The sequence below is a fragment of the Carassius auratus genome, chromosome 40 (assembly GCF_003368295.1).
Source record: "Carassius auratus strain Wakin chromosome 40, ASM336829v1, whole genome shotgun sequence".
In the NCBI taxonomy this organism is placed as follows: domain Eukaryota; kingdom Metazoa; phylum Chordata; class Actinopteri; order Cypriniformes; family Cyprinidae; genus Carassius; species Carassius auratus.
Window position 1 is genome coordinate 15,434,128 of NC_039282.1, and position 12,408 is coordinate 15,446,535.

At 38.8% G+C, this 12,408-nt stretch overlaps 2 protein-coding genes across 3 annotated transcripts; one reads left to right on the top strand and one right to left on the bottom strand.

Moving 5' to 3' along the window:
- LOC113058705 (E3 ubiquitin-protein ligase RNF182-like) lies at positions 1–5,389 on the bottom strand. Of its 2 annotated transcripts, XR_003278019.1 has the most exons (2): positions 3,956–5,389; positions 1–2,866 (listed from the first exon to the last, which is right to left on the bottom strand). XR_003278019.1 is itself a non-coding variant. In XM_026226863.1 (1 exon), exon 1 carries the CDS (start codon positions 4,785–4,787, stop codon positions 4,014–4,016), a length of 774 nt encoding a protein of 257 aa, XP_026082648.1. In that variant the 5' UTR covers positions 4,788–5,389; the 3' UTR covers positions 3,283–4,013. The 2 variants fall into 2 exon arrangements, 1 of the variants encoding a protein (XP_026082648.1); XM_026226863.1 differs by lacking the exon at positions 1–2,866 and having other exon boundaries at positions 3,283–5,389.
- An 815-nt stretch (positions 5,390–6,204) lies between these two features.
- On the top strand, positions 6,205–12,062 carry LOC113058699 (sphingosine-1-phosphate phosphatase 2-like). Its single transcript, XM_026226855.1, has 5 exons — positions 6,205–6,608; positions 7,150–7,311; positions 7,789–7,968; positions 9,519–9,608; positions 10,127–12,062. Exons 1-5 carry the CDS (start codon positions 6,354–6,356, stop codon positions 10,688–10,690), a joined length of 1,251 nt encoding a protein of 416 aa, XP_026082640.1. The 5' UTR covers positions 6,205–6,353; the 3' UTR covers positions 10,691–12,062.
- The last annotated feature ends 346 nt before the right edge of the window (positions 12,063–12,408 follow it).

Here is a 12,408-nt window from a genome sequence, read left to right on the forward strand (position 1 = left end):
CTTCAGTGTCACATGATCTTCAGAAATCATAATGTGCTGATTTGCTACTCGAGAAACATTTTTGTTTGTGATCAAATTTGTTGCTGCTTATTTTTGTGAAATCCATGATTTTTCAGGATTCTTTGATGAATAGAAACTTCTGAATAATTTACTTTATAACAGACATCTTTTGTGACTTTTTAAATGTCTTTCCTGTAACTTTTGATTGATATAATGCGTTCTTTCTTTTAAAAACAAACAAAAATCTTACTGACCCCAAATCTTGTTGTTGGTCTTTTCAGCGGGGATCAAAAAGGCAGTAAACTGAGGTCACGGTATAAACTATTATGACATATTTTCCTCAGCAGAATTGCAGGAGGAGCTGTGAAGCTGGTGACTAAAACACTGTTGCAATGCACATTACACTACTTTCTTTACAAATGTGGCTTTGTACAGCACGATAGCCGCAGACACTGTTTACTGTTTACATCCCTAACACTCATGAAAATAACCTTAGCGTGTATAAATCACTGCTGCAATAATTCACTTTGTAAAACCTTCCTTACAAAAACCTAATCAAAACCATGACTACACACAACTGACTGCATCACTAGAAGTCCACCAGAAGAGGGCAGACCTGGATTGATCCATCACATCTGCCTACAACTTATCAAATAGTAAGCTTATATAAACTTCACTTGTTAATTCCTATTCAAAAATTCCATTCCTTTAATAAATAAACCAATAAATAAAAAGTAAAGGCACGTAAGAGCTCATTTAAAGAAGTAGTGATTGAAAATGATTTAAACACCCTCATGTTTACTCTTGTCCTATTTAGAGCATGAGGTTTTTAATATTTCTCCTTTTGAGTTCCACAGATTAAACAAGTGGATTCAGGAATAGCATGAGGGTGATGAACTATCCCTTTAAGAGAATGATCAAGTATGTTTACCATTCTAAAGAAATCACCTTTACCCTAGTGGAAGGAAATTTAGGCCATAAAGTTTCCTTTAATCGTCGTCATCAAACCATTAACTCTAAACAAACAGCTAGACGTTATATTCAGTATAATGCCAAAGCGGGTTAGTTAGAATGTGTTTTGCACTCAGGTTAACAAGCTATAGTTAGCTGGATGAATATTTCAGTTTGTGACACCAAGACAAATGGCCTATAGGAGAGATGCAGAATATCATAAGTGGGTCAGTAAACACTCGAAAGCACGTCTTGGCGGCGGTCCCATGTGTGTGAGTCTTTATCAGTGGTTTCTCTATGACTGCATCCTGTCACTGCAAGGACACAGTAAAACTCTAGCTGCTCCTCAGGTGTCAGATTCCTGCTTGCTTCACCTGCTATGCACACACATTAGTGAAATTTCATGGACAAAAATAGTCCATTCTCAGATTTATAATGCACAGCTTGCACAAAAGTCACTTTTATAGCAAGCAGCGGCCAACTTTTCCTATGTCTATTTGAATGACTGGAATTCGCCCACAAAATTTTGTTGTGCAACATTAAATATGAGTATGCCTTTAACGTAGATCTGAATACGGCGTGTATAGATTTCAACCAACAATTTTTACATGAAACATCATCATATCAAATACCCTTAATAAATGACTGATTTGCTATTGCTTAATGTAGAAATCAGCAGTATTGATTCGATTAACAAGGAAGCTTTCGTCAAGCAGTGAAGGCTGACCTTGGTTTTCAAGCACAGTTCAGTATCTAGTGTTTGTTTAACATCATGCAGGGCATCAGGGACTGCTCATCACAGGTTTGCATGATACAAACATCTGATGAACGAGGTGGTAAAGTACAAAGGTCAATGCATTGTGATGCTACGCACATTAAAAGCACACACAGACGACACGGTTTTACCGTGATAGATGCATAGGTGAAGTGGAGAACAGAGGGGGTATCAAATGTGCAGTTTCCCTAATAAATCTATTGATCCATGAGAACAAAGAGATCTTTTTTGAATATGATAAAGGAGAGGAAAACAACACCCAGCAGCAATTTGGAGAATATCATCTGATAAATTGTGTCAAATAAGTGTTTTACCTAGCCACCAGACTTTATTAGTGAATATTAATTTTAAATGCCAAATAAGTGCACGTCTCATTTGAAACACGTATTTGAACAACTGTATTATGTTGGCCTACAGTGGGGTCCAAAAGTCTGAGAGCACATTTTATTATTTAAACCTGGATATAAACCGAATTATTTGGATAAAACAAAATAAGAAGAAGAAGAAGAAGAAGGTCATGACATAAACTATAAAAGAAGTACTAAGTCAGCATGCAAATTTGTGACACTGAGCAGTTTTTCAATTAAACTTTGCACATGCCATTCCTAGGGATTCCTAGGGAATGGAGGAATTAATAAAATGTATAGCTTAAATGCAATGTAAATTGTTTAGGAACAAAGTATCTGCCAAATGCATTAATTTAAAATGAATTAATAATAAAGTTGGATTAAATTATAAAACAATACAAAATATATGCATTTTCACTTGTGGTCTCATTGTTGGACTTTGGGACCCCACTATAGTGGCTCCACAACCAAAGTCTGAATATCAAATAGCAGCTGTGGGGTTTTACCCAGAATGTTTTTGCAACTATCTTTAAACAACTGATGTTTTGATGATTTTGAGTGGATGTATGAAGTCAGTTCTTCTCAAGCTCACGCAGGTGTCCTAGCAGAAAAACCTCAGGCAGCCGTGCGTGAATATGAGGCCGTGAAGAGAAACACAAGACTGGACAGACAGGAGAAGATGGCGCACATGTATCCGGTTGCTGCGGATGCCGTAGGGCAGGTTCTGTACCCGGTAGTCTGGTACGTGAGGCATATGGGGATATCTGATGTGCCATGGCTTCTCCTTGTATAACTGCAACAAATGCAGACACTCCTTGCAGTTAGCACTCCATGATTTTGGGCTAAAATAATTGAAACAGTAGTCGATTTTGCACTCATACTCCTCGTGGGGAAGCACTGGCCCATACCAATAAGTGATCTATTAGATCCTCATTAGATACTAGTACTTCTTTAGTTATTGAAATTTGCTATTCAATGAGTTACTAGTATATTTTACAGTTTCCCTAGTACTAACTGAACAGACAGTGTGAATTTCATGTACATTTTCAGTAAGGTTCCGGTTGTTAGAATTAGTTCAAATGAAAAAATTACTTCTGAAGCATTTATTAAACTTAGTTAATGTCCATTTCAACATTTACAGATAAAAAATTAAAATCAAATCTTGTTCCCAATGATATCCGCGGAATAGACCCCAAGCAGAACACAAAGAAAAGTTGTATTTTTATTAAGTAGATAACTTTAATAAATACTGCGCAGTGAAAATGCAGTGTTTGAACTGGTGGGTGGGGGTAGGGGTCAATTGCTGTAAAAGATTAGACCTGCTCTTGTTACATCAGATTTCTTTTTACACATTGTTGCGCATTATAGCTAATCACATACAATTCCGTTGAGTTTATGAATGCAGCCGCCAATCAGAAGCGTTCAGATGAGTCGCGTGCTCACTGAATGCATCTCATTTCTCATCTCAACGATAAAAAATAACAAATATAGCCTATTTATTTATATTTGAAGGTGGCTTTGACCCAATTCGAGCACTAGACAAATGTATTTCTCATTGTTAATTAATGCATAAAGTAACGTTAACAAATCAGTTTATAATAATTACGCAAATATGCAATTGTAACTTGTGAGATAAATTTTTTACTAATGGACTTACGCTGTAAAAAATAGTTGCAAAAACACGTTTTGCAAGAAAATACTTTCAAAATTCCACGTTTAATTCAGTGTTACTTGACGTTCTCTATAATTGTTTGTGAACTTGTGAAATGTATTTTTAAACTAGCAACAAGCAAAAAAATTCCCAGTATACTGGGATAGATACTAGCTGGCACATCTAACTCGTTTAAAGATACTGATAGTAGTAACACGAAAAGAAACTAACCGGTACTAAGAAATAAATAGCCTACTGAAAGGGCTTGTCATACGCTTCTGATCTTCTGTCACGCGTTTCTCCGGCTCGCGCTAGTGGTGGCCGAGGAGCGGCCCGTCTCGTGCTCCGTTCGGTCTTTGAGCCAGTAGAGGAGCCACGTTACCACCGCAGACACCATGGCGAGGATGCTGGCCACCGACAGACAGAGGGGTCCCGCGGACGAGAGCGGCTCGCCGTGGCTGAATAAGAAAATGAGGCCCATGAAGAGCAGCACTAGCATAGACAGTAAAGAGAAAATGACGCACACGCATCCGGTGGTCAGCGCGAGACAGCAACAGTTTTGGCAGCTCTCGTAACGCGAGACCGACTCCTGGGACAGCGTGGTCGCGGTGGACACCGTCGTAGTGGACGGCGTCGCGTGCCCAGCCATGGACGCCACAGACGCGTCCTCCTCGCGCCGGAGCGCCACGAGCGCCGGATGCAGCGGAGGCCGGTGGGACGGAAGAGCATCCTGAGGCACGGGGTTTGAGTCGATGTACACAGGGAAGTCTTCCGTGACCTTAGTGTTGTTCGGCAGGTTCTGGATCCGGTTGTCCGGTACGGGCGTGCGGTGGCGGCACACGGGGCAGCTGATGCGCCACGGCCCCTCCTCGCACAGCTGCAGCGCGTGCAGACACTCCTCGCAAAACGTGTGCAGACACTCCAAGATCTTAGGCGCCCGACGGTCGAGGTCGAAAAAGTTGTAGCAGATTTTGCACTCGTATTCCTCGTAGGGAAACGCCTTGGGTACCGGGAGACCGGGCGGCTCCGGCCCGTTAGCTGCTGCTGCATCCGCCGCTGCCATGGCATCTCGCGCCGCTTCACATCCCCGACACAATGGGTGCCAGCCAGTCACGCCAGCCACCTTTTCTTCTCTTTATCCTGTCAGCGAAAGCCGTTAAAACCGGACATTTGTTGTGTCAGGCATTTTTAAAAGCGTGCACACTGAGTAAATAATTAACCGTATCGTTCCGGTCCGGGCGGGAGGTGATGTAATGCCGCCTGAAGGGCAACTTTAATCGCTCTCATCCAGAACCGATGGGCGGCTGCGAGCGCAGAAAGATGCGGGACGCGGGCATCAGACCTCAATCAAAGCATCAGACACGCGCCCGGGTCAAACAGCGCGAGCCTTTCGCCTAAATGATGCTGTTTGCGTCAGTAGATTTAACTCCTTCTTTGCTGTTCAAACCTTTGCTGTTTTTCTTTAATGCATCATTCCCGACTCCATTGAAATGAAAGCTGTGCGTTTATTCCCCATTTTGAGTCATTCACCTGTTTGACATTTCAGCAGCTCACGTTGTTGTCCTGGACACTTATAATCCAGAATAAAAAAAAAAGATAAGACTTGCCTACTATTTCAGATTCATTAACAGACTTCTCAGACACCCTCCATTCAAATAAATAAGCATGCTTCCTTTTTGGGTTTTATATTGAAACAAAAAAATGGAAATCACACACTTTTCTCCACTTCTGACATGAAAAAGTGGCAGTTTATTAATAATTATTTTAAATGTTTCTTCATTTTTTATTGTAACTAATCAAAATAACCCTTAATATTAATTTCCTGTTAGTATTTTTAGTCTTTTGAACGTAAAATAGCAAAAAGCATTTGCCAAATGCTATCATCTTCCAAGGAAGTGCATTTTTGGTGTGAAAAACAACAACCACAATACAAACACCTGGGCCCCAAAAGATTTAGGTTGGATTTCAGGAACAAAATAAAGCTTCAAAATTGTTCATATATTACATAACCTGTACCATGCAGTGCATATAAAATTGTAGAAGAAGAGTATTCTTTTAAGACATTTGTATAAACTAGAAACGAAGGGGGACGATCATTATGATCCAAATTACAATTTTTTGAGCTTTAGCAAAGGATTTGGTAATTGCTGTGATGTTTTGTGATTTGGTTAATTTGTCTCACTCTTAAATTATACATCCCATTAGATAAAGTGGCATACAAAGTGTTATTATATCATATAAAATATGAAATCGAAATGAACACAAAGTTGACATCATTACAGTCAATCGCTAATTCTTTCTTTTTGTTAAATACTCAAATAAGATAGAAGCCTGGGCTTCATCAGAACATATTTCTGAAAATTACTTTCATATATAGAAATATTCGTCATTAAATGACTTTAATAACCCTAGAATATTTTTTAAAGGCACAGAGAGTCAAAGGTTCTGCATGTATGCCGGGAATGACTCATCTGTGACTGGTACGATAAGCAGGTAATTTTCCGTGCGTAAACATGTCAGCCAATCAGGACAGCCATGCGTTTCTACGTCAGCACTCTTTCACGCGCTGTCACCTGAAGCTGTGAAACTCACCTGTGAGCGCGCACTGGGCTGGGCGCGGAAGCTCAACATGTGGGGGTTCATCTCGTACCTGAACAGCCCCGAGCTGGTGGCCGGCTTCCAGCGGAGCTGCGGTCTGGTTCCGAGAGACACGTGCTCGTATGTTAGTCAAAACGGACTCGTACACTCGAATGGATCCGGTAAGGACGGACCGGTCACGATCCACCGGCGCAAAGCGGAGCAGGTGGCGAACGGGACGTCACGCGCACACGACAGTAACTCCAACTATAAATCCGCCAGTTCACAGTATGAAACCAAAGGCGAAGTAAGTAAACCAGATTTAATTGAAACTCTTCATTCAGGTGGATTTAAGTCGAGAGGCTCCCGAATGCTAAGGCTGTGTTAAAAAAAAAAAAAAAGAAATATCAAACTACATTTTCCTGTTTTTCTGGTTGGTTTAGCCTGTCAGAAGTTTATAAAGCAATTTTTGATGTCTCATCTAGATACATTAAAACTGTTTTCTAAATGAACGTAAGTTGTTAATATATACAATGTGCTTTAAACTGAAAGGCATGTCACTAACCTAATTACATACTTTAATAATAATATTTGTTTTTAAATATCAGTTTTTAGTGTGGATTCAGTTGGTTGCGAATGTCATTAAACTTTAATATATTTTCATAATCGGGGTGAAATATGTAATATATATGATGCACAGATTTAAAAAAAAAAAAAAAAAAAGTGAGTCTTTCATGTTGCTACAATCCTCTAAAACACTGTAAAGCGTATGCCTGTATATATCTGGTATAGTGGAAAATAAGTGTGATTTGTGGTTTGATGTGATGAAGCAATTTCTCTGTGTTCAGGAACATCACAGGCCTCATTATGAGGTGAGGAACTGGCTCTTCTACTTCCTGTTTGTGACATCAGCCACTCTGGGGCATGAGGTCTTTTACATCACCTTCCTCCCCTGCATCCACTGGAACCTCGACCCGTTTCTGTGCAGGCGGCTTGTCAATGTGTGGGCTGTGAGTGGCTGATAAAACACACACACACCCTGTAATTAAGTCACCATATATGGTCTTTGTTTATATGCAACAAGAATAAATCCATTCGAATAGACAGAAACAAAACCAAATTTAATTTGGACAGCTGTTTTCCTCATTTTCCTCAGTGTTTCTATTTTAGATCTTTCTTCACTTTGTGCTGTTTACATTTAGTTTCCACAGCAATTTTTGTTACTTGAAATAAAATAAACTAACTAAAAAAAAAAAGAAAACCCAAACAATTGAAAATATAATTAAACCAAACTATTATATAATAATATAATAATGATACTAAAATAACCCTGAACTAAATGGTGCATATTATTACCTTTGAAAGGTTATCACTACAGTAACAGCTATTGTAACTTTTTTTCTGAGAGTGTATTATCAGCAACTTATTTAGTATTTCCCCTTTGCCTCATTTACATCTCCTTTTTCTGCCTCTCTATCTCTCTGCAGGTGGTGATGTATATTGGGCAAGTGATGAAGGATATTTTAAAGCTGCCGCGTCCTCCATCTCCCCCCGTGGTCAAACTGGAGACGCGTGTGGATGCGGAGTACGGGATGCCATCCACGCACGCCATGGCAGCGACGGCCATCTCATTTACACTGCTTCTCAGCGCTCAGGAGAGAGTGAAGGTCAGACACACATACTAGACTGAGAATGTTTTGAATGTGGCTTGTTTTTGCACAGTTCACTGAAGGGGCGGAGCCATCTGTCACCATCGGTCAGCCCAAGTCCCGCCCACAAATCTGCTGTGTGCCATTATAATGAACTCCCAGTTAATGACTGTCAATCAGTGTCGGTTATAGATGGAGCCATGAGTCAGCTCTCAACCCTTTGACTCTAGAGTCACACAGTAGCACACATATAAGCATTATAAAACTTTATTAGTGGACTGTAAAGTTGCATTCCTTTTCAAAGTGCTGTTTTTGTTTGTAGGCTTATTTTTTATTTGTTTATACAGGCTGCAGTTTTTAAATGTTATTATATTTTAGTTAATTTTATTTATATGATAAAGTATGTGTGTTGAAGTTTCATATTTAATATATTAAGTTAAATGTACAAAATAAGATGTATAATGATGAAATATTTTGCAGTCAGAGAAATATTTACACTGTCATAAAATATTTGGGGACTGTAAGAATTTTTTACAAATGTAATACTTTCATTCAGCAAATATGCATTAAATTGAAGAAAAGTGACAGTAAATACATTTGTTATAACATTTCTTTCTTAAATATATGCTGTTCTTTTGAACTTTTTATTCATCAAAGAATCCTGAAAAATAAAATGCATCACAGTTTCCACAAAAATATGAAGCAGCACAACTGTTTTCAACATTGATAATAATCAGAAATGTTTCTTGAGCAGTAAATCAGTATATTAGAATGATTTCTGAAGACTGGAGGAGTGATGCTGAAAATACAGCTTTAAAGTACAGTTAAAAAATATATTCAAACAGAAAACAGTTTATTTAAAATTGTAATAATATTTTACAATATTGCAGTTTTTACTCTATTCTGGACCAAACAAACTCAGCGTCGTGAGCATTAGAAAAAAAGGAGTTTGTTACTAGTCCAGATATTCAGTTTTGAAAATGTCGCCCTACTTAAAACCAAAATTATTCTTTGTATGGTGTATGATTTACGATAAAAAAATCCATTCCAGTCAATTATACATGAGCTCTACTCTCGCACATTCCTTCGTGCCCATTCAGGAGACGTTCTTCATTAACTTCCTGTAAAAGACCCCCAGTTGACAGATGAAGAAAGAAAGGGAGGAGAGGAAAGGAAATGAGCAAGGGACTGATGGAGAGAGACAGAACAGAGGGGGTGGGGCAACTTCATGAATATGTAAACACTTACAGTGTTGTCAGTGATCTGAATTTTCATCTGGAAAGACGGATTGAGAGGAAAAAACAAGTGGCATTCAATGTAGTTCACATGACTTGTGCACTATATTCCAAATATTATGCTAAAAGATAGCTTTTTATGAATAATGGATCAGATTTAGCACATTTTTAATCGAACATCTTCCCCTCTGCTATAGCTTTCAAATCAAATTTGTATTTGTTTACATTCAAACTTGTCCACTTTTGATAAAAAATGACATCAGATTGACTGTGAATGATGCTAAATTGCTAATTTTTGATTGAACTGTTCATTTCTGTCTTTGTGCGTGTTAGTTCCCGTTTGAACTGGGACTGATTGTGGCCGTGGTTCTGTCTGCGCTGGTGGGTCTGAGCCGTCTTTATACCGGCATGCACTCTGCTCTGGTAAGACTGGAGGAGAGACTTTTGCATTTTATATGAAACATTTATACTCTTGTATAATTCATATGTTCTGGCTGGTCTCTATAGATTTGAACTCTAGTTACTTTAATACAGCACAGCTGTAGTGCTGCATCATACTGAGGCAAACATCTGGCCTATTGGTCATGCTTGGAGATATTAATATAATACATTTTTAATGAAAATAATATTAATATAAATATTTATTTTTATATATTAAAAGATTTGTATCAGCAAACATTTTATGTGTAATATTATACAAAAACCTATTAGTTTAGGTTTTCTAAACCGCTAATAACCTGTTGTTTTAAATGGAGCTTTATATGTCACATTGTAAGTAAACTAACCATTTAGAAAAAATAATTTAGAACACCCTGCAAACAGCTAAAAACATCCCTAGCAACTACATAGCAATGCAATAATGCATGCATGAAGCTGTGCTGCATGAAGCTAGAATCACAGAGTCTGACAGTAATGACTGAAATCTTTCTCCTTCCTCTCAGGATGTGATCTGTGGTGTTTTTATTTCCGCTGTCATCATGGCTGTGTCGTACCCGTACTGGGGAACCATTGACTACCTGCAGCTGCACAATCCTCTCTCCCCCGTGGTGGGGTTGGTTCTGCCCCTCTTCCTGGCCTATAAGTACCCCGAGCTGGACCATTACAGCACCACACGGGGGGACACCACCATTATTTTAGCGTGCTTTTCGGGAAGTTCAGTCGGATACTGGGTGAATGAGCGATTGGGCTTGACCTTTGACCTAGCCGGGCCTTTTCCAGTGACCCTCCCACCGCTGACCCTCGTGGCCTTGGGTCTCGGTGTTGCACGGTTCCTGGTCGGGGTGGGGATGCTGGTCCTGACCCGGCAGACGGTGCGCTGGGCGAGTCTGCGGGTGCTCTGTCGAATTAACGGAGCGTCTGTGAGTGACGTTGATGCACGCAGGAGGAAAGAGATCGAGGTGCCGTATAAGTTCAGCACGTATGTTACCATCGGACTGGTCAACAGTATCTTAGTGAACAGAGTCTATGTGATGATGGGACTCTGGGATTTGGGAAATTCAGTGTAAATACACAGTGTTTACAGGCAAGTTTGAACATAATCTCACTCTGTAATTCATTCTGAGGGAGAAATCCACTTGTAGTCTTTATTCAGGATTGGTTGGCACATATAATTGAACGGTAGTCTGTTAAACCTACTAGCTGTATTTGAAAACCGAATTACATTTTGTGGCTTGATATTGAAGGGGGAATATTCTTGGTGAAATACAAGCTAAAGGTGAACAGTGTAATTTCTGTGTCACCAACTGAAATCAGAAACGCTTACAAATCATTTGAAAAATGACTAATGCAAATTTCCTTTAAGAGTTAACATTTTTGTTTGTGAAAAAATAGTGTAGTTTCCAGTTGCACCCTCCCAAAGTCAATGTTTTTTTTTTAACAGGTTTTTGTGTTTACGGAAGTTATTCTCACGTTTTATTCTACAACATAAAATACGTAAATAATAGCCCACTGATTTTTGTTTTCGAGCTTTTACTTGAAAAAGATGGTTGCTTGCTACAAATGTATTGTGGGACACTAGACGTCATCCCACCAAACATATAACCTCATCTACTCACTAGTTCATTCACAGCCTCAATATGATTAGAATCACACTCTTGCAAACGATTCTAACTCAAACGAATCAACTAAGGATTGAAACGCCACTTGTCAAGTCTGTGCTGACATTGATCATTAAATAGTCAAGTTTCGATCATACTTTTTTGTGGGATAATTCAATGTATGCCTGGAATATTATGTTATATTATATATTTTAACATTACACATTTCACCTCTATAGGAAACTGTTGATTCCTACTTTCACCCATAACTTAAGTCAGTGGTGCAAAGTTATGGTCGTTGCCCAATAGTCTTCCAATCTAAAAGCATTTTTTATCAGGTAAAACTGTTAGACAAATTGATATTATTTTCTGAGGTAATAAGAGTAAATGGATATAACATGGCTTTTTTTTTTAAAGTGTTGCATGAAAAGTTAGATTTTGCATTTAAACCCACAGAGTAGATACAATCACTTTTACCATTGTTGAGGGATTTCAGTGGCCCTCAAAATATTGCTCAAATTTTGCGGATGTGGTCGCAGTGCGGTCCTTGAAGAAAAAGGTCTGAGTTCAGTTTTGTGACATCACAATGACAATGCAAAAAGATAGATGATGATGTTAGTGATCACAGATGATGTTTAATAATTACCATTTTTACCAACACAGTGATTTTGACTGCCTCAAATCTGTTTTTTGTTTTGTTATGTTATTCATTTGGTATTTATTACAAAATACTGAAGAACATTATTTGTAATTTGAGTTGCCAGGTATGATACTCAGGATGTGTGTTTATGAGCTTTTACAAATGTGGTAAAAGAAATGAATAAACACAGTAAAAACAGTGTCTTTTCTCTCCTGTCACTGTTTTTAACTCTGTTGATGTGCTGAGGAGTGTCTGCTAAAGAGGGTTTAACGGTTCTTTATTACAGAAACCACAAACACGCCTCTCATGTAGCCACAAACCCTCACAGATGCAGCGTACACACACACACACACACACACAAGTTAAAGATAATAGCCTCTAATCACTCACCCTCTTAAACGTGTAGTTCAGACACGAAAGGCACACCTACTCCCCTTCTAACACTCAGAATAAAATCAAATGCATTAAACAGCTAGTATGAAACTAACAAGTATGGGAAGCTATTGAGCTCATTTTAAGCATACAGTATGAGCGGAAGCATGTATGT

Coding starts and splice junctions, on each gene's coding strand:
- LOC113058705 (XM_026226863.1), bottom strand. CDS start 4,787: ATGGCAGCGGCGGATGCAGCAGCAGCTAACGGGCCGGAGCCGCCCGGT.
- LOC113058699 (XM_026226855.1), top strand. CDS start 6,354: ATGTGGGGGTTCATCTCGTACCTGAACAGCCCCGAGCTGGTGGCCGGC. Junction 7,969..9,518: donor GCGCTCAGGAGAGAGTGAAG/GTCAGACACACA, acceptor TGTGCGTGTTAG/TTCCCGTTTGAACTGGGACT. Junction 9,609..10,126: donor CCGGCATGCACTCTGCTCTG/GTAAGACTGGAG, acceptor CCTTCCTCTCAG/GATGTGATCTGTGGTGTTTT.